This window comes from Toxorhynchites rutilus, chromosome 3, assembly GCF_029784135.1.
Source record: "Toxorhynchites rutilus septentrionalis strain SRP chromosome 3, ASM2978413v1, whole genome shotgun sequence".
In the NCBI taxonomy this organism is placed as follows: domain Eukaryota; kingdom Metazoa; phylum Arthropoda; class Insecta; order Diptera; family Culicidae; genus Toxorhynchites; species Toxorhynchites rutilus.
Window position 1 is genome coordinate 96866666 of NC_073746.1, and position 23668 is coordinate 96890333.

General features: G+C 35.8%; 1 protein-coding gene across 1 annotated transcript in view; it reads right to left on the reverse strand.

Annotated features, from left to right (window-relative positions):
* Positions 1-23668, reverse strand: part of LOC129776042 (netrin receptor unc-5-like) — a 413378-nt gene that overhangs the window by 290541 nt on the left and 99169 nt on the right. Inside the window, exon 3 of the mRNA XM_055781415.1 lies at positions 9749-11023. Coding sequence (XP_055637390.1) covers positions 9749-10624 — 876 coding nt within the window. The 5' untranslated portion in view covers positions 10625-11023. The remainder of the gene's footprint in view (positions 1-9748; positions 11024-23668) is intronic.

Below are 23668 nucleotides of genomic sequence, written 5' to 3' on the forward strand. Positions count from 1 at the left end.
ACGACTTGCGCTCTAGTTAAGGCGACCCCTCGCTATAAACAAAATGCGAGTCATCATAATATCGATCAGTCAACTCAAGATCGATAACCAGAAAACGCAGAATTATTCAAAAATATCACAAAAAGCAACACAATCATTTACAGTTTCTTCAGTAGGAGGAAACATAACCATCAGCAAGTATTCCCAAGAGAAATTTTTCAAACCATAGTCTGACAAAATAATAAAATTTCTCTGAATTTAAAATATTCGCTGCAGTTGTAGGTCATAATACCCTGAATGAAATTGAAAAATTCTGGAGAAAAAATTATAATGGCTAGCAATAATATTATTCTACTTTTCCAGCATAACTTCCAACAAATCAATAAAATCCACATCATAAACGAACATCTAAATACTGATGAACAAAATTAGTTCACATAAAAACTAACCTCATTTCAGGATCTTTTTTCCACCACCTGATCAAAAATTACCATTCAACACCAGAGTAGAAGCAAAGACAAGAAGAACTGATGACAATCCAGTGTATTGAAAATCCTATCCTTATTCGCAATCTTTAAATCCAGAAGTTTCAAAACAAATTAATAATCTTCTTAACGATGGTAAAATAAAACTATCGCGTTCTCCCTATAACGCACATGTATGGATAGTACCAAAAAACAAATACCTTGCGTTAGGATTTCTTCAATTACCCATATCAAACATCGAGAAAACAGCTTTTTTCTATAACGTAAATACGAATTCGTTCAAATGCCGTTCAGATGAAAAAAACGCACCATCCATTGTTTTAAAGAGTAATGGATGATATTCTTCAAGATCACATTGGAAAAATATGTCACGTGTAAATCGATTGCATTATTATATTTTGAAAAACACCCAATGAACTTTTGAATAATTTAAACATTGTACTGGAAAAACTCTGTAAAGCAAATTTCAAAATTCAACCTGATAAATCAAAATTTTGAAAAATTAAGTTGAATTTATAGATTTTACTGTTCTAGTACACGGCTTAAAACCAAATCCAAAAAAAGTTGGAGGCATTGAAAAACACCCAGAAACAACTAATTTTAAAGAAAAGAGAGCATTCCTTGGACTATCTGGTTACTACAGACGTTCTATCAAGAATTGTGTAGTAACTGCAGAACCTTTGTCAAAACTTTTAAGAGGGGAAGATGGTCATCGCCAAATTTTTAAAAATCACTCTAAAGCATTTTCATTCTCAAAATTGAAAATCTTCACTGAGCATCACATTATCGCAAAAAAAAACGCTAAAATAAAGTGCTGGAAATCATTTTTGGAAGAGCATGATTATGAAATGCATTATAAACCTGGAAAATCCAACGTAATAGCAACGTAGATAGAAGGCGTTATCCCACATCCAAATTAACTCACTAACCCCAACAATTAACTCAGCCGAAAATGATGACGCTTCGTACATTCCATCAACCAAAGCACTTATCAATGGTTTCAGAAATCCACTAATTTTCCAAATCGGACAAACATCATCACAAGAACTGAACGTTCCTTTTGAAGAATTCAGTAGACACATATTTGTCAAGCCAAATTTTACCTCACAATTTTTAAAAGATACACCTCAACACCTTTTGAACCCGAGGTTTGTAAGCGATTAGATGCAAAAAATATCCAACGAACAATTCAATTTCAAAATTGATAAAGTCAGATTTTCACAAACACAAGTTGAAGATCTGAATGAATAAGGACAATAGTTAGAAAAAATTAAAAACATTCATAATTTTTCTCATCGTAATGTAAAAGAAAACTCTCAACTGATCATAAAAAAGTACTCCTTTTCAGGAACGACTGAATTTATACAAAAAGTTGTACAAAAATGTGAAATTTGTAAAACAGAAAAATGCGAAAGAAAACCACAATAATTTATTCCTGTAAAAGCACCAATATCAAATTATCCTGGAGAAATTATTCATCTGTATATATAAAAACCACGTGTCACGGTATTTGTGGTCGAACTCCTCCGAAACGGTTCGACCGATTTTGATGAAATTATGCAAAAAAAACCTGGTAGGCTTGAAATAGGTCGCAAAATATATATGATACTGCTAAGCTAGCGATTATCATATATTAAATATCGATTAGGGTGAAAAAAATCTGAATATTTTTTTTTTCAAATTGGCCCCAAACTATACATATAACCCCAATTTGAGCCCCCATCACCTATTTTAAATACAATTTTGGTATTTTTCTATAAACAATATGCAAATAATTTAACCGTTCGTTTTTCAAACAGAACGAGTTTATTTACGTTCTTATATGACAGATGGCGCTACGTCTGCTTCATCGAACTTCCATCCATAAAAATTCAAGGGGTTGTATCCGAGGACGTAGGACTACGCAATCTTTTTTTTTTTTGAAAATTGTTGGTTTATAATTTCGGATATTATTTGCGAATACGTCGAAATTTCATAAATAACTCTTTAGTCAAGAATTCCGGGGACCCTGAAAAGGTTTAATGGCTTGCGCGGTTATGTAGAATCATTTCGAGACGCAACGATTCTTTTTTGCCTTAGCGAGAACAATACACTCATTGGTCATATGTTGCTATTTGTTTCTTGATATCTGTACGAGAGTTGCCAACTCTTTTTTGATTATGGCAGATAATTCGGGTATTTGGCAACACGTTCAGCATCCACAATCATCGATGATGACAGAGGTAGAGCTAGTATATACATGTATTGGTAGCGCATAGAATGTGATAACAATATTGGCAATTGTCAGTGGAGCAGATAACTATCATGAAATAGGGGCATAGAATTCAAATTCATGTATTCAACCTTTTTTGTTCTGTAAATCATAGTTAGATGTAAGTCCAATAAAATTTGTACAGTTCGATATTAACCGTGGAGAATAAAAGTTGTATAAATCACTAGTAGTCTCGTGTTCAATTATTACGTGTATTGGCCCTGTATTTCTTCGAAGTGTTGGCCTGCTGGATCGACGAAGGTATTCATCGAAGGAACCCCGCCAGGAACCGGAAACCCAGGAAGTCGTGGTTCAGTATCCCAACAATATCAATGCACGCATTGCACTGAGTATTTAACGAGAGGCATCTTCCGTACATCGTCATTCAACAAGCATCAAACACGCGTCTAACAGATGCACACAGTTGCAGCGATAAAAATGAAACTTCGCGAGAATGACCGTTTATGGAAAATCGTTCCCCGACTCTCGGTCAAAATCGTAAACAAAACTAGGAGCTTGTTGCACCAGAATCCTGATTTGGCACCCTTAATGTAAGACGTAGTCCTACGTCAAAAACAATACTCTGGAATCGTTGACGCATACGAACGACTGCGATTCCTACAACACAATCATCAAAAACGGGGCGTGAGCAAGAATACATCACCTTGTAAGACGCTATCATGAGCAATTCCGACACAGTATTTGCTATTGTCAGGTCAATGCGCAATACATTGTCATGACATTACAGTGCGTGTTTTCAAACAAAGAATGTAGCTCGGTCGGATTCGGTCCCATCTAGTGCTGGATAAATTCGGTTGAATGGAAGATGCGGAGATTACCACATACCCCCTTTTTTAGTTTGATTAGTTCACAAAATGCGCCCTGAGGGAATCGATAGTGTAATTTTCTCAGAAATTCCAAATTTGTCTACTGATCAAGTACTCACATATCGAATATGTGCTCCGTGTGAAAAAGTAACACATTCTCAGCTAGTAGGGAAAATCTTGAACGAAAATAATGTCAAATGATGATTTTATATTATGGTTAGAGTTTTGGTGGAAATGCAAGGAAATTTCTAGGAAAAAAGTTAAGTTAGGGTCAGGGATTTGTCTTCTATGTATTTGAACGTCATTGAGTAATAATTTTCATTCAAATTTCAACTATTCAAAATTGCTTTTGGGTCTTCGAACATGATAGAGAGTAAATTTCTCCACGAATACGGATGAATTATTTCGATTTTATTTTGAGACAAGGCAAGGTTGCCACATGGCAGATGGAATATGTACAAAACGTTTTCCTAGAGTAAAGTGACCAGATGGTCAGAGGTCTAACGCGGGACACAAAAAACAAAACGCTATGTATATACGTTATGTGAATAAAAACCATATTTTAGCGAGTCTAAACTGATCAGTATTATTTCTTTCTGAGTATCGGCACTCAGTTATGATTTTTCGGTGGTTTAGATTTTGTTTACGCTCAAAAATCACTCGCTCAATCAGAGCATTTACGCCTGGCAAGCACGATTTAAATTTTACAATTTTCTTCAAATTTCCGATTGCTCGAAAATTCCAATTCATTTTTCATCGATTTTAGTGTTAACGTATGCATTCAAAAAAATCAACTAATTTCGGATGGCGACGAAAGACAATTTATAGGAACTTTTTTTTTTAAATCTTACGTTTATTAAGTCTACAACAAAAATAATTCAATGATGTTGATTCGCAGCAGCAGCACTGTCAAGCAACTTGATGATTTTTCCATACTGCAAGCTCCACTCCACAGCGAAGGAGTTGGACATCCTGAGGCACTTTGTGTCCGCCAGATATAGCCGATCTGGTATTTACAATATCATCTCTTTGCCGCTCCTTAAGCCGGGAGATCGAAGCAACCGGCCAAACGGTGGAGAATAATCTGGCCAAAATGGACATTTTTATGCGAGAGCGTCAGACGAGACCGGCCGTATCTGAGCAGCAGGCAATCACCCAGAAGGAGTAGCTTGAGGTGCTCGTGAAAAACTTCTTTCCGGCGAAAAAAAAGTGAAAAACTTCTTTTCGTACTCATAATGAAACACGAGACGTACTTGATGCTATAATTCAACGAATGGCAGGGGACCGGGAACTTTACGTGAATCAATGATGAATTTCATGCCAACTCGACTGGCCATTGGCAGCACCATATCAGATAGCAGTGGAATGATATGGGTGTAAAGACATGGGTCATTTGAGTAACTTTGAATACTCGAAATAGTCGGAAAAAAATTAAACTACTTTTTGAAAAGTGCCATTTTTTTAGTTTTTACGAAAATTTATAACCCAAAAACCATCATATCTACAAAAATCTGGTCAAAGAATTGAAAGTTTAAATTTTCATAAAAAAATACAATACAAAAAGTTAACAAAAGTTACACTGAAAAAAATTATTATATTAAAAATTGAAATTCATTTGTCTCAAAAACGTTTTTTTTTAATTCTTAAAAAAAATTGTGAATAGCCCTTACAATTTCCAACAAGTCACACACACATTGGACGATGAGCAGTTTTACAGAAAAAAAGGGCTTCTAAGCTACTAACTTTTTCATTTTTTCTTTGAAAAAAATACTACTAATTCTAATTTTAAATAAAGCCAAGATAGTGATATAGTGTATTCGACAATGTGTTAGATCATTTTAAAATATAAACTTTTATTGCAGACATCAACTTCCAGTTTTTGATAGTTATTGGAATACATAGCATGTTTGTATGTTTGTATGTTTTGTGTGAAAAAAGTATTGTTTTACTCGTAAAATTTGTGTATGCAAATTCTCGCGTTTGACATGTTCATGAAATGTATCGTAATAGAAAAAAGTTTGCAGAACATGTAAATCGCGATAATCTATACATAAAAATGTATTTTTATCAAAGAAAACATGAATAAGTTGTTGTTGTGAGGGATGTTCATATCCAATTTTTCAGAATTGAAATATTTTTATAATATTTTTTATTATTTATTTTTCAATGAAGTTTTGTTTTTAAACTTTGTTTGATATTTTTTAATGAAAACTTGAATAGTTTCTTACATTTCATTATCTAACCAATATTGTGTAGGTCTTACAGTTTTTGAGTGATTTTTTTCATATTTTAAGTTTTTCTTTTTTTATTTAAAAAAAATATTAACTCAAAAAACTATAAAACCTGCAAATTTTTGGTTGGAGAATAAAATGAAGCAAATGCATGTTTTTATTAAAAAATCAAACAAATTTTTAAAACAAAATTTCATTGAAAAAAATCTTTAGAAAATTAAAATTCATTTTTCTAAAAACATTTTTTTCAAATTCCGAAAAAAGAATGATATGGCCCTTCTATTTTCCAATAAGTCAACCATACATCGGAAGATGGACACTTTTACAGGGAAAAAGTTTTTCTAACAACAACTTTTTCATGTTTTCTTTGAAAAATTACTATTGATGTATAACTCGTACCGTATTTTTGAATAAATTATCGCGATTTACATGTTTTGCTAACTTTTTAGAAACTATTTAGAAACATGTCGAGAACATATAAAACGCGAGAATTTACACAAAGAAATGTTACGAGTAAAATATTACTTTTTCAGGAGTATCTATACAAAAATGTAATATATTCCAGAAACTATAACAGATAGAAAGTTGACGTCTTCGACAGAAGTTCATATTTTTTTTTTTTTTTTTTTTATCTTCGCTTATTTTTCGTCGGCCTATTTCCGCCACTTTAGTGCCAATCACCGACATCAGGGAGGCGACTCCACCTGTTCCTACCTATCAGACTCAACAACTCATGAGCCGGGCCAACTTCTTTTACTTCCGCTCCGAAGGAAGACGTAACCAGAGATTTTTCGCCTCAGAAAATCCCAACGACGCCAGCTGGGATTGAACCCAGGCCGATCGGATTGTGAGGCTGTTACGCTAACCATACAACCACTGGCGCCGTCAGAAGTTCATATTTCAAAAACATCTAAAACTTTGTCGAATACACTATGTTGCTATCTTGACTTTAAACAAAATGAGGATTGGTCGGAATTTTTCAAAGAAAATATGAAAAAGTTGTCGTTAGAAAAACTTTGTCCCTGTAAAAATGCCCATCTTCCGATGTATGAGTGATTTGATGCAAATTTCAAAGACTATTCACATATTTTTTGAGAATTTAATAAAAATACGTTTTTAAGAAAAATAAATTTCGATTTCAAAAATTTTGTTTCAGTGTAATTTTTATTTAAAAAAACAAATTGGTATTTTTTTAATTAAAATATTCACAAATTCCTACATTTTATCCTTTGATCACAATTTTGTAGATATGATAATTTTTTAATGTTAATTTCATCAGTAATAACAAGCTACGCCAGTAACACCGGCTGAGTGTATCCTATGGCTTGCCTTCCCTACTAACACATTCCTAAATTCCCGAGACATTTATGAGAGGTCGTAGAGTTCTCTGCATCTCTCTTAAGTAAATGTTGAACTAATATTCCTTCCCTTTCCTTAGCAAGTGCAAGGACGTGGCCAGGACAATTCTTAACTGTTGGAGAAAGCATACCTTCATCTAAGAGATATTACTAATCATCAGCAATGGATGGAGGCATGTTTTCAACTTAACAGTTCTGAATTCGGACCACATACGATATTGTGAAACTTGCTCAATGCTAATGCTAATTTTTTTTTTATTAATTCGTTTATTTTTACAGGCTCAGTTACTTAAGTTTAAAGGAGCCGAATTCTTAAATATAATTTTAAAACTATATATATAAACAATTTTCTTACATCTATGGTTAGTAAGGTGGAAAACCGATTACTCGCGGTGTACTCGAGTTTAGGAGGGTGACATATTTTTAGGAGAAGGATGGGAAAAATATAAGGAAATTGTAACAATGTTGATGAACACTCATTCCATAAATCTATTCGTATATCTATAGTGTATTTACATTTCAACTTATTCTACTATTTATAGCCAGGGGACGAACTACCCGCAAAGGAAGGAAAGGAGGGTATAAGGATGTAGGAACAATCACACACGAAGATCTATAGCTTTAAGGAAAACATATATATGGGACATGTAATCAAGGTGTAACCGAGCCAATCTCTCACCGGTAATGCTAATGCCAATGCTGAATGTTATTTTTTTAATTATATTTTTTGTAACAAATAAAGAAAAAACCATTTTCAAAAGTAGTCTAATTCTTTTTCGACTATCCGTCAATACAATAGTATGCTTTAATTAACACCAAAATATTCACTACAAATAATTTATGTGGCAGAACACCGTTTCCCGGGTCGGCTAGTATCGATATATTTGTAGACAACTCCAATTTTTTTATATTTTCAACAGACAAAATTTTAAAAATATTTAAAAATTCGACCCATCAAATCAAAATCAATCGCCGACATAGAATATGTATTATTACAATTTACGATTGCGATTTACCAGCACAAATAGTTGTTGACAAGGTAAGTTCATTAGTTTTCATCGTAGTAGAACAACAAACGCTAAATTTAGGTGTTCAAATCTTCAGTAAACAGATCAGAAACCAATGGCCAAATAGAATGATGTCACTCAGCCATAAGAGAAATTGCCAGATGCATAAAAGCATTGAATTCAGATATGGCAGTAAATTGCCTTACTCAACAAGCGGTCCATAAATATAACAATGCTATACATTCATTTATAAAAAAACACCCAAAAATATCGTCATGAATGAAAAATATCTACCATTTAGTGATATATCAATTAGAAGAGATCATATCAATGATAAAATAATCAAATTTTTCAAACACTCAGAATCATTCCAAAAGTATATCAACATTATGAACCAAACTCTTATGCCTATGTAAAAACAAAATCCCAAAATAAGCAAAAGAGTCGTCATGCAATGTTAAAATACAAATAAATCAAGAATTCAAAACCGAAATAAAATCATTCATCAACATGCCATCACCGATTTGGAACAATCCAATTTTGAGGACAAAGTTGTTTAAGGGGGTATTCTAGTGTAGAGACACGAATTTCAGACGTTTCTTCGAGCTCCGTAAAAATTAAACAAAGAATATTTCAATTATCCATTATATTATAATTCGTTCATCTATCTTTTAGCAATAAAACCAAAATTAAACGGATGAAAAATATTCATAACTAGAATAGTTAAGAGCTGATGAAGTAAGAGGGTTAAAAAAAAGTGGTGCCATGGCGTACACGATTCGAGCCCTTCTGTTTATCTGAAACAAAAAAATCGAACAGATTCTGAATCAGTAAAGATGCCGCTATCGCATGAACCTCGGACAAGTCAAAACATCTTTTTGACAAAATGGTAGCCGTTTGAAAACAAAATGAGGTTTAAAGCGTTTTTTCTTACGTTTCCGATTTTTTAAATATAATACAATTTCAAAAGTATCATTTTTCAGAGGTTCATGCGATAGAGAGATACCTGAAGATTGCATCCATATGAATTCGACATGAATCGGCTCAGTAGAACTTGAGAAATCGTGTACGCCAGTTCGAAAAAAAGCTAGTTTCGAGAAAAACGCGTTTGAAGTTCTTTGTTATGGCCGTGCCAGGTTAGATACCGCATCACTCAAATGGCTCTAACTCGGTAAGTAATAGGATTGTCGATAAGTCCTTTCTAGGGTATATTCTTGAATGCCTAAACTACAGGAATATGAAGGAAACAAATTTTGATTTTTTTTCAATTTTCTAGACTACAATACTGCCTTAAGAGGGGAAGAGCTAACACGACACCGGTCAACCCAAAATGCGACACTCGCGATAAACAAAATGCGAGTCATCATAATATCGATCAGCCAGAGGATGATCGATAAACATTCTCAAGCCACCCGGACCGTTCCCGAGGATTTTGCCAGACGAAGATAAAACAAATATTGTAAGCAATTTCATTTCATCAATATAAAAGAGAGCGCTAATCGTTGTGAAATTAGTTCTATCTTAACAGTGCATAAAGTGGGAGCTTAGCTCCAAAATAAAAATATTTGTTTAGTTACTTAAGTCCAAAAGTATATTAACTCTCTGCCTACCTGCAACGCATTCGCAGCTTTACACTTCAGAATCGCCGGCTTGTTCCTAATCACATGCGTACTCTGAGGTTCCACCAGGAAATAAGGCAAAGCACTGTCCCCCTTAACACCGCTCTCCTCACCGGTTTTCCCGAAACTTTCAAACGCCCCATCCACTGGCAGAATGTCTCCTCCCTCGCCATAAACGTCCTCATCATTCTCATCCCGCTCGTCACTGTCCTGCTCCCCATCCTCGTAATCCGATTCCGTGGTGGCTTTCGACTCGGTCTTCCCACCGCCGGTGGCACCTCGGGAGGACGACTTATCGAAAAAATTATCCAACGCTGCTGGGTTGATAATTTTGTCATCCTCATAATTATCACCTCTGGCGTCATAATCATACTCATCTCCGTCTTCCTCTTCCTTTCCGTTCGGTTCCTTTTTTCGAGAAGCGCCACCTTCGGCAGGTTTATCCACTTCGAAACCGTCGCTAGCGTCGTCAAAGGGGTGACTGTTGAAGTTCACCTTCGATCGACTCGTGCCACCGGATTCTCCTCCGGTTTGAACTTTAGAGCTCGAATGAATCGAACTCGACGGAGAAAAATGATGATTAACCGATTTGGGATGTGCGAGTAGTTTCAACCCGTCCCCATAGTCCCCGTAGTCATGTCCTGATTTATCTTGTGCCGTTAAGGACGCTATCAACGCTGCTGGTGCGACTGGAATCGTCAAGTTTCTTCGCTCTCGGCCCGTTCCAGGCTCGGAAGCATCAACGGCTGACACATTCTCCGATAGCTGCTGCTGCTGTTCGGATGCCGCAGAGGACCTCGCGGGAAGTGTTGTCGCGAAAATGAAATATAGATTGAGGAAATGCGATAATTTATAACAAACTTTCATTGTTTGGCAGTTTTGCGAAAATGGGGCCGAGCACACACACACTCACAGCTGAGCAAATTTCCTCCCACCTATTCGGCAGCGGCGGTGGCAATTTGGTAGTTTAGCGTCTTCAGCTGGAGCCTTCCGGATGCTGCATACTTCTCACGTCGCTGTTGACGAAGCCCTTTGTTTTGACAGCGAGCGGGATCTGGCGGGATTCGATGACGGAAAAATGCTCATAATTCATACCACCGGGAAAGGGGCGATGATGTTGGTGGTGGAAGTTACGCGTACGTTTCCCGGGGCAAACTTCCAGAGCATTCCACCGCCAAAGTTGTTCCAAAGATGCTCCTCCGAGAGTGCTTTAACTTGATGGCACAAGTTTCCCCTGGTGGGTGTATTTGTGTTCCGGCGGAGAACCTGTGGAAGTGGAAGGAAAAGAGTGAAATGAGAAAAATGTTCTTCTTCAAAGGAAAGCTGAATTGTTAGTATTTTTTTTTGCGTATTCCGGGAGGCGGAGGAATTTCCGAAGAATTCATCATCGCTTGATAACATGTAGTGACAAATTTGGCCCACCCGTTTCGGTGGGAATCAATTGGAAAGAATGTGCGGCAAAATTCCCCTAACATGGATGAAGACATTCCTTCAATAAAGTCTAAAGGAGCAGAACAAAATGAAGTAATAAGGAGATAATACAGTGCGAATCTATTGTTTTTATGAGTAATTTTTTATCGGTGAGAAAATGATTAATGGATCCATCGATTTGTGGGAAGAGTTGGAGACACTCTGTTCTCGCTTGATTGTATAGTGAATGAGACAGCTTTTGCATTATTTGAGTCTACCATTAACAAACTTACCGAAATATAGAATCAATTAAGATCGCAATAAATCATTTTGTTTTATATTTGGAGTGTTTTTTTGTGAGGGTCCTAACTATCATTGTTGAATTCACCATAATGATTTATAACTGTTGCAACCAATGTGACAAACTCCCACCTCCACAAAAAAACATGGACTCGAGAGGGAGGAGTGGTCTCAAATTATCATTAAACCCATGTCCATAAAAATCAGAAAGACAGAAAGACAGACAAACATCACTTCATTTTTGAACGGTTTTATTTAGCTTGCCCTGTAACATGTTTGTAGCGCTGACCCACATTAATAGAAATTTTACCCCCTTTCTGTTGACCGATTGATCTGAAATTTTTATCTCTGGCACCGGCTACAAAATGGCGGATCACATATTTTCTCAAAACCTCATCAATATGGGTTTTCCAAAACCCCATCAATATGGGTATCAAATGAAAGAGCTTGACTAGTAGAACACGGTTATTTATGAGAAATGCAAATCCAAGATGTCTTCCACTACAAAATAACGGTCTACATATTTTCTCAAAACCTCATTAATATGGGTATCGAATGAGAGGGCTTGACTAGTAGAACACAATTATTTATGAAAAATGCAAATCCAAGATGGCTGTAATGGCAATTTACATATTTTCTAAAAACCCCATTAATGTGGGTATCAAATGAAATGTCTTGAATAGTAGATGACAGTATATCATGAAAAATCCAAATCCAGGCTGACCGCAATCACAAAATAGCAAATTATTTTATTAGACGGTTTAATTTAGCTTGAACTGTTTGTACGTATATTTGTATGTCTATAAAGTTGTTCCACATTAATAGAAATTTGACCAATTATTTCCTTTATCTCTGCTGTCATTTTAAAACTACTGATCCCATGATCTTGAAAAATCCAATATGGCCGCCTTTACAAAATAACTGATTCCATATTTTCTCAAAAAAATGTTGATTGAGATATGTGTATCACACGAACGAACTTGACTTGAAGAACACACTATGTATTTTTTTTGCAATCCACTCAATATCGGTGTCAAATGAAATGATTTGTCTAATAGAATACAGTACAATGGTTTTATTGTAGATAAATATTCTATTGAAACAGATAATGTACTAAAAACTAGAAAATATAATAAGAACAAAATACTTTTTAATTTAAACGGCTTCATTGTGAGTAAATATTAGGGTGGCAGCGAAAATGGTCATGTCAAATTTCAAAAACCGACAATGTACATTTGGTTTATTGGCCCAAAAAAATTACCTTTGCAATATTTCAGCTCAATCGGTTATGATTTAGGGGTGCCTCAGAGCTCTCAAAGTATTGATGTTTTGATCCTCGAAAATCTTCCAAGGGGGAGGAAATTTGGAATTTTTTTTTCGATGACAAATGGCTTAAAACTGGGCGAAAATCGATTTTTTGGGACTTAGTTGAATTAAAAAAATAAAAGTGTTGTTTACCATTAATTTAACTAATTTGGTGTGGATGAATATAGTGTTTTATTTAACACTTTCGACGCCCCGTCACCCACATATGGGTGACACTTTTCTCGTTCGAATTGAATAGGATTTTTAGAAGGAATTTGATAGAATAGGCACCTAAATGTAACTATAGGATATGAAGAAAAATAATAAAATCATAACCATAATATTATACTGTTTATACTATACTTTTAATTAATTTATAGTACGGTTTGTACTGCAGTTTTTGCAAGATCCCTAGAATACGACTTTGGCAGATGTTGTTGTCATCAATTCGTTTTCGATTGAAAACAAACATTGCTAGGTCATGTAAAAGTTATCTACAAACTAAGTCTGATCTTCATTTAATAATTTATTCGCTAGTTGGGTCCTGCAAGAAACTCAAAAACGTCGCGTTGGGCGACGAACGTGTTAATGCATGTATAATTTGACTCCAAAACATAAATTTAACTGACATTTTACATTCTATTAATAATACTTTCTGTTACTATTATTGCCATCGATTTTGCAACATTAGCTGAGCATTTTTATGTTGTAAAGTCTTCCATATTGGCCATTTTATTCAAAAAATTCGTATGAAACACATTTGCTAAGTCGAATAGTCTTTCGTTCCTCTGTTATGATTTCGTTCGATTTGACCAGCTTAAAATAAGCTTCTTCTGCTATCTCGACACTTTTTTTGTGGAAATTTTCTGAGAATATATCACGAGAGAATTCCGCTGCTATTTTTTCGATTCTCTATTCGTAATCCTCCAACCAAGCCAGCTCATACGCATTCTAATTCTACTACCATTTCTCCCACCGCATGTAAACGCATTCTAATACTCTTGTGACGAGCTTACTAATATCATCATATGTTTCTTTCAATGTAGGATTAACATTTTTTACAGTCTCATAGTACAAAACTCAGGATAGATAAATTTTTTAAGCTCCGAAAATGCTACCTCGAAACTCCTTATGTATGTTTATCAGATATAATAAATGTTCGAGTTATTTTCAGACCATCGTGACTGTCAGCCTGAAAAAGGCTAGCCATTTCCTCGGCTGTGAGGATAAGCAATTGTCTACCGAAGAGAATAAAAAAAACCTACAAGCTTCTTATATTCTTGTTGACAACGCAGATTGATCAATAGATAGAATACAAGATATTCATTGATTGTGTTTGATATTTATTCACTCCATTAATGAATGAAAGATACTAAAATTAGAAAAGAAAGAAAAAAAAAATTTTGGAGGTTGTGTCCAAGATTCGACCGCATTGTTGACGTAGAACTACGCTGTTATTTTCTATGAGTCGTTTGTTTATAACTTCGAATATTATTTTCAATGCTGTGAAATTTTTGAAATTAATGTTTAGCAGAATAGTTTGATCGCACTGAAATGTTTTTTTTTAATTGTAGAATCAGTTGAAGATAATTGATCGATGATTCACACACAGGAATAAAAACACTTCTCATCATTTAGCGCTATTCTCTCTTCTGTTAATATTGCTGGCTTCGAAAAAAGTGTTATTACTTTCTCATGCTCGAGATAAGCGCAGCTGTCATCCTCAGTGATGGAGAAAGTTTTGCTTCTGGTAAGCGAAACCAAATCACATACAAAATTGCAGAAAATTCACTTTCTTGGTGACTAAATAAACGAAATAAACCCTTTCTGTCAATCTCAAGAACCTCAAAAAGAGTAGCATTCCTTCATTATGATCAAGATCAGCGCAAATGCAATCCTAGTTGGAGGCAGTTTTCCGACTGGCACGCGAACCCAAAAAACTTTCAACATTCCAGTACGACATTCAAGATGTTTGGTATTCCCCAAATAATTTTCCGTGACAGGGCCAATGCACACGGGAGCAGATACAAAATGGGGTTTCAGCGTAGCGAAGATGCACTATTTTTACGTACTGGTTCTGAAGCACGCACGGACGCACACAAATATCCATATATCGATGGCTTGAAGCAACTAAATATACGAGGGTCACTATTTATATTTCGGGAATAGGAACAAAAACAAATAGTTAAGCTGCGAATATATTTTTATTGTTTTTCAAAGTACCCGCCACGATGATCGATACACTTTTGCATGCGCTTAAACCAATTTTCAAAGCATTTATTCCAATCGACACGAGCGTTTTTTTTTTTTTGAGCGATTGTCAAATTATGTGGGATCCAACGTGAACATAATTTTCGCACAACTAAGTGTTCATGTAAAATCGCATATATGCTGGTGAAACTAATGCTTAGGGATGCCTCAATCTCACAATAGGTTACATGACGATCTTGCTTAATCATTTCGTGCACAGCATAGATGTTTTCTGGCACTACTGTCGATTTTGGACGACCTTCACGAAACTCGTCGGACAGCGAACTACGACCACGATTGAATTCACTATACCAGCGATACACAGTGGTTTTTGATGGAGCTTCATCGCCAAAAGTCAAATCAAGTTGATTGACGCACTCTTGTTGTGATAATCCACGTCGAAAGTCGTAAAAAATCATCGCACGAAAATGTTCACGATTCAGTTCCATTTTTTTGCCGAGACCAAACTTTCAGCTAAATATAAAATAAACAAATAGCGTCCGTATGACAAAATGTTCTGAGTACGTATATCGTCAAAAATGTCAAACTTTACGATGGAACCGTCAGATGGACTCATATGACATCAGTGTGCCAATTCCCGAAATATAAATAGTGACCCTCGTACACACACATAACAGAAGCTCTTCCTGTTGATATTGTCGGTCTAGATTAGCTTAGCTCTCATCCTTTGTGGAGAGAGTTTGCGAGACCAAAATGCCAGAACATTTATTTTCTTGATGAGCCGATGATAGCCTTGATAGCTTGATGATTCCCCCACAATTGTGTAGCTCAAAACCTTAATGCAATGACGTCAGTTTGATGCACCGATTGCAATGCCAGAGACATCAGCGCGTGAGTAATTTGGTCGGGTCCTCAGCTCAATCCGAAACGAAGACATGTGATGACGCAAAACAAGGAAGAACAAGCGATGTTCATTGCCTTGAATACAGAACGTGACTGAAAGTTTGCCTCACCGAGATCCACTGTTTATGCTCAAAGCAAGAATTCCACTTCATTCTTCTTCTTTTCCTTTGTTCACGGGTACTTTAAATCTTATGATTTCCCCTTCGTTGCTCGTCGATAAATTGCCCGCTATTGACAGCTCTGTTCGGGATAGCACAAAAATGGACAGAACAAATGTATGGGGAAATGGAAACGTTTATTGTTTTCATTAATTTTAACCATTTACACACCAGGGGATCGTAATGTATAGTATATCAAACAAATCTTAGGGAATTTTCGATTCGTTTGGTATGTAAATCACCAAAATCCGTTCGTGGTGAAAATAGTTATTAACGTTAACTTTATTTCATAAAAACGTGACCTGTTTTCTGATTTGGCACCCTTAATGAAAGACGTAGTTCTACGTCAAAATTCAGTTTCTTTCATATATCGAACACAAACGATAATGAGTAGATTTTTGATAGATTTTTTCCTATTATGTAATAATTCAAAAGTAATTCTCAAATGAAGGGATAGTGAAACCAAGGGATTACTCTAACAAGCAATTGTGCTATTAATTTTATAGTTATATCATCAGCGCATTAAGCATTTCAAGATATTAGAACAAAGTGTCCAAAATATGATGTTGTCCGAAATATGATTAAGAACGATATAAAGATTTAACAAATAAAAATGAATACTGGTTGGCCTTAAGATATCGAATGATGCAGAATTGAGAATTATTGAATTTTCGATGACGTTTTTCTATCATAAACCCCAGCTTTTGACCCATTTCAAAATTTCCACAAGGGGGGTCTCCGTAGCCACATTGGTTGCGCGTTCGCTTAGTAAGCGATCGATCGTGAGTTCAAAACTCAGGGCCCTCATTGACCATCTTTGTGTTGTTTCAGAATAACTACGTCCACGCAACAATCATCAGCGATGGAGATCTATCCACGGTCGAAATAAGATCGATTCATCCATACAACTGCTCTGCTGTGCAAGACACATCGGGCTGCTGTTCTATAAATAATTCAACAATAATCAATCAACTGTCTCCGCTGTCCGGTCTAACTGGATAATGGAAGAACAGATAGAAAACTCTTACGCCTAAATGGATACTGTGTAGATGTACCATATGCAATGGTATAGAAGGAATACTGACAAATGACAACTGTGTAATGTGCTAATTATAGATAATGATAACCATGTGACATGTACACGATTAAAATTCGGCTCTGTTTCAGATAAAATGCTAATGAGCCTAAAATAAATATATGGGATAAAAAAAATCCACAAATTCTCTTCACAACTGAAAAATGAGACAACATTAGAAACAAATAGATAGGAATTTCAGGTTCTAAAAGTTGATGGATCTGAGCCTAGGGCACGAACGGGATCTTGAAATTGGACTGTGATTGTGTGTAGTAATTGTATTTGAATTGAGTTTTTTCATTGTTAAAAATCTGTAATTTTTTCTTCTTTTGATACATCAAATGGAAGCCTTGAAAAAACCGTTTCCGGTATGAATTTGTATCCTTTAAACGGGTTAGATGAGATAATGTGGTAGAATCCGGAACCACATTCTGTTCACAAATGTACACAAAAGTGTCATTTATCATTTTTGAACACAAGTCTAAATAGATCTACATAAATAAAATCAAAGCCAAATAAATCTATGACTACAAAAATGTATTGTAAAAAAGCATTTTCTCCTTCGTTGCCACTTTGTCCAGAACATTGTTAAATGTGTGATTGAGCACGCATTGATTGGGCAACAATCGATACAATAACTGATAAATGCCTATTATCGGTGAATGAAGAATAATTCATTATACGGTTTAGAGGCGAATGAACTGAAAAGTTTAAAGCCTCTTTAATCCAACATCATCATCAGCATTATACGCATCAAACCACATTGTGAGTTAACACCCGAAGTTAGGCAAAAAGATTGCTCGTTGCGTCGGGGAGGGAAGCGAGTGGTTAGTGCAATCGAAAGAAACATACCTCTTTTTAATCGTCAAATTGTTAACTTTTTTTTACTATATTCACTGTTCATGTTCATGTTATTTTGAATAATACAGGGTGGGCCATTTAAAGTGGAAGGATTTGTTTTTGCAATAGTAAAGTAAAGAAGTGGAATTTTAAATTTTTTTTTTGAAATTCATTTATTTTGGTCCAAGGAGATTTGTTCTAACTACTTTTGACGTGGGACTACGTCTAACCGGAATATATGGAGGGTAAAATGAAAACCTAAACACAGAACATGCAGGAAAAAATGAAAGATTTCGAATGCTTATAGCTCGAACATTTCGTACTGGATAGGAGAGATGTTTGCATCACTTGATAGGAAATATTTCTACGCATCTATCGCAACTAACAAAATGTTGTTTTTCATTAGATAAACAATTGAATAACTGTAAAATATTAGGCGTTATCTAAACGCCCTAACTGCATCGTTTTGATTGGCCCGATTTACGGTTTCCCTAACACAACCATCAAAACCAAGCAGCCTTGGGGAAATCGGCATTGCAAATACATGAAAGTAGGGGGACTTTTGTTCTCATCGAAAAATGTTCCCTAACACAGACTTGAAAACCAAGCAGCGAAATCGGCATTGCAAGCACACGAAAGAGCCTAGAGGCGAGTGAACTGAAAAGTTTAAACCCTCTTAAAGCCAAAAAGAAGAAAAAGAACACACGAAAGTAGGGGGAGCTTTTGTTCCCACCGAAATGTGTTCCCTAATAGAGATTTCTGAACCAAGGTGCCTGGAGAAATCGGTATTTCAAATTCATGCAAGTCGGGGGTATTTTTGTTCCGACTAACACAGACTTGAAAACCAAGCAGCGAAATCGGCATTGCAAGCACACGAAAGAGCCTAGAGGCGAGTGAACTGAAAAGTTTAAACCCTCTTAAAGCCAAAAAGAAGACCTTGCCTTTGTTCCGACTGGAATGTGTTTCCCTAACACAGACTTCAAATCCATGGAGCGTGGGGAAATCGGCTCTGCAAATAAATGCAAACTGCGAGTACTTTTGTCCTCGCTTGCCTTTGTGCAGAGTGGAATATGTCTGTCCTAACATGATCTTCTAAACTTAGGAACCTGGGAAAATCGTGCAGACACTAGAAGCGAATGAACTTCCCAGTTTCAAGCAAATTCGAGATTCGAGAAGTATGTACACTTTTGGGATGTAAACTTCAGAGGGAAATGTGAAATAAAATAATCGTTTGATATTTTTTTTTTTGTCTTTATTGGAAAGATTTTCAGCCTTAGGCTGGTTCATCAAACGTTTGATAATTCTTCCGTACATATATTTTGTTCTAGTCATCATACCAAACGTAAAAGGTCCGTCATTAAATTTACGAAGTAACGAAGAACAATCAATCACAATAAATGAATTGACTTTACACGGCATTTGTTCATTTTTTTCACTCACAGAGCAAATATATTGAACTCAATTGAATTTGGAAACTGTTTCATTCAATCAAGAATTTAATCAATACAAACGAATGATTGCTAAGCTAAGGTAGTTCCACGTGAACCTTTTTTTGATTATGATATCTCGTAAATGACCGCCTCTGGCCTTGACCGCAAAATGTGCCCTTTTTTCGGCATTTTCCATCACTTTGCCCAATGTTTCGGCCGATATGGCAGCAATTTCTTGTCGGATATTGTCTTTCAGCGCAGCCAGGGTCCTTGGTTTACCAGTGTATACCTTGGATTTTAAATATCCCCATGAAAAAAAGTCAGGAGGCGTCAAATCAGGTGATCTCGGTGGCCAGTCATAATCGCCGTTTTTCGATATTAATCTTCCGGGGCACATTTCGCGCAATAATTTGGTCGTGGCAGCCGCTGTATGGCATGTAGCGCCGTCCTGTTGGAACCAGTAATTGTCCAATTCATTTTCACGAACAAATGGCAATAAAAAATCGGTTATCATTGTCCGATAACGCTCCCCATTCACGGAACGATGGCGACCTGATGTCGCCATCGTTCCGTGGAGTCGTCGATGGAGTCTCTGCAACACTGGCTCGAACGGCATCAATATTCTCGTCGAAACGTCTTGGTCGTTGTCTGGACAGATGACTGGCATAACCAACACTACCAGACGATATAAATTTGGCATATAATCGACGTATAGTGTTGTCTCCAGGCGATGTTTCAACTTTATTTTTATTTTTCCACGCACGTTTAGTTAACACAATTGAGAAGTTATTTTGAATATACAGTTGAACAATTTCAGCGCGTTGTTTAGGTGTGTATTGTTCCATGGTTAAAATTGTACTGAAATGACGCTTCCAACGCGGTATGACATTTGTTAATCTGACATCTCTGTCAAAAGTTATGGGGTTGCCAGATGCTTCCACTTTAAATGGCCCACCCTGTATGCGTTTGAAAACTCTTAATAAAACGATACATTTTTCGTATATAGAAATCAAAGACATAGTCCTATGTCAAAATTGGCAAAAATGATGGTGCCACAATAGAAGGACTAAAGCTATAGGACATCGTTTGCAAACAATTTTTCGAATGGTCTTTTTAGAAGTTTGAATAATTCTGATCATCCCTTGTATTTCACCACAGAACATTTGTCGACGCACAAACAGAAAAAAAAAATGTAATAATGTTAGCTCCCGTCACTGGATGCAAGAGACAACTTGGAAATTAGTTTCCCGCATGTTTATATTTTCTTATCAACCTCCCTTTGGCAACAACTGTTGGCAATGCAGTGGATTGTTGCAGCAACTCGAAATAACTAGCTAACTGCTTCTTTTGCGAAATTTTCTGAAGATTTATCATTCATCCAAGACAAGGCAACGAAATGGCAAGTTGAAAAATTTCATTGTATAATTTCTTCCAAGCCAAAATAAGTCTCCGTCTCTGTCTGTGGCGCACACACATACCTACAGCGCAGACTGGAGGAAATTGGCGGCGGTGAAAGCACCGCGAGCAAGGAATATCTCAAACCAAAAGAATGTTGCATCTTTTGCGTCACGCTTTCCCGCAGCTCTCTCTCGCTGCCTTGCTACCAACCGCAAAGATGGATTTATTTCGCAACCACAGACAGCCGAAGTAAGGCAACTTTTGGAGGGAGAAACATTTCGAGAAAAAATGTTCGCTGATAGCAACAGCAGCATCAGCAGCAGCAGCTGAGCTTTTCCTTCAAATTATCCCTGCGTCTATTTACGTACAGTAGCATAAATTGCCAAATGAGCGAAAGAGGTTTGCTTCACTAGGCACATGCACTGACACAAAAACATATTGCCGAAACTTCTGGGAAAAATCATCATCTTATATCATTCAGAACTTTTTGAAAATGTGTATCGCTCTTCATTTTTCATTCTACGAGAACTACTCGCCTAAGAAAGTTTTGGATCCGCATAAACAGAAACTGCTCAATGAACTGATATGGAATTAAAATTGGTCTTAGCTTACCAAAAATCATATAGAAAACTAGGGTCTGTTTATTCTCAACATCTCAAAACCTATAAAACAACATTTTCCGAAGTGAATGTCTGCCTGAAGGCAGACATTTAATGCACAGTCTACAGTTTTTCTTAGACAATTCATTTGCATTACATATTTTTTCAATTGTCTATATGCTAGGGGATCGAAAATCGACTAACCGAATCAAATGTCCATTATTTTTAAAACGAAATGATTCATCAAAATCAGCATAAAATATCAACGAAAATCGATAAAGTGATTCAAAAGCAACGAATTATCAATTTCGAGTAACGCAAGATATTATATTTGTCATGGTTATGGATGAATTACCGTCGCTCTTAACTAACGCAAACGTTCTCATATACGCTGATGACGTGGAACTTTTTCTTCCCGTGAAACACATTGATGATTGCCATCTGCTTCAGCAAGATTTGCAAAATTTTGGAAGGTTCGTCGGAAACATCGGATTTTATATATAGTAAAGTATCAACCTTTCACGGTCCAAAATCGACTTTGCTAGTGTGGTGTGGCGTCTGCAGTATGATTTGCACATCCAAAGGCTTGAAAATGTCCAAAAAAGGCTCCTGAAGTTTGCCCTGAGAAGCCTAGAATGGAGAGGCCACCTGCCACCATATGAATATTTCTGCTGTTTGGTAGACCTGGATACCGTCATCAGCAGACACAAGATCGCGGATATAACATTCTTTTGTAATGTACTGAGCGGACGGATCAGAAGCCCGTGTCTTTACAACCGGATCTGCTTTAATACCAGCCCCATATCACTTCGTCGCCGGAGGGTGTTTAATCCACCCCTTAGATACAGAAACTACACACAGCACGAACCGACAACTAGATTCATGCATGAGTTCGACACGCTACAACATGTGGTTCCTGTGGGAATGACAACAGAAGAAATTCAAAGAAAATTGAGATTATTTTTAAGAGACCAACTAAGCGTATAATATTTAAATGTGTATTTTCTGTTTCTATGTTAATTTAAGAAGGGTAACGGGTTTATATATATATATATATATATATATATATATATATATATATATATATATATATATATATATATATATATATATATATATATATATATATATACTAGCTAACCCGGCAAACTTCGTCCCGCCCATTTACTTGATTAATTCTCGAGTAATGCTTGATTAATTCTCGAGTAATGGCAGCCCCCCCTTTGAGTGAGGGAAGGACTGTCTAACCATCATAGAAACATTTATTGCACCCTAAAACTTTCACATGCCAACTTTGGTTTCGTTTGATTGATTAATTTCCGAGTCTATAAGACTCAGACAGATAGACAGACATCACTCCATTTATATATATATATATATATAGATATATATATATATATATATATATATATATATATATATATATATATATATATATATCTATATATATATATATATATATATATATATATATATATATATATATATATATATATATATATATATATTATTGAATTTCTGTCTGTCTGTCTGTCTGTCTGTGTCTGATTATTATGGACTCGGGAACTACTGAACCGATTAACATGAAAATTTGTACGTATGGGTTTTTGAGGCTGCCATACAAATTATACACTAATTTCTGCATCACACGAGAATTAATCAAGCAAATGAAACCAAATAAGGCATATTGAGGTTTAAGGGTGCAATAAATGTTTCTATGATGGTAAGACTCTCCATCCCCCTCTCTAAGGGGGGGCTGCCATACAAATAAAACACTAATTTCTGCAATACACGAAAATTAATCAAGCAAATGAAACCAAATTAGGCATATGGAGGTTTTTGGGTGCAATAAATGTTTCTATGGTGGTTAGACTCTCCACCCCGTTCTCTAAGGGGGGCTGCCTTACAAATGAAACTCAAATTTCTGCATTACTCGAGAATTAATCAAGCAAATGGAACCAAATTTGGCATGTGGAGGTTTTAGGGTGCAATAAATGATTCTATGGTAGTTAAACACTCCATCCCCCTCTCTAAGGGGGAGCTGCCATACAAATGAAACACAAATTACAGTATGAGAAATGTGTTCGTATGTGTCTTTTTTCTACATGTGGCGTAATTTTTCCTGAATTTTTAAGAGCATTGTGTGACACAAAAATAATTTTCTTCATCGTCTGCATTATTATGTTTATTTTTTTGAAATCGATTATTTTATTGTATTCGTGGTTTCCAATTGAAAGATTAAAATTAAAAAAACAAATCGGATTTGTGGTCTCAAAGTTATT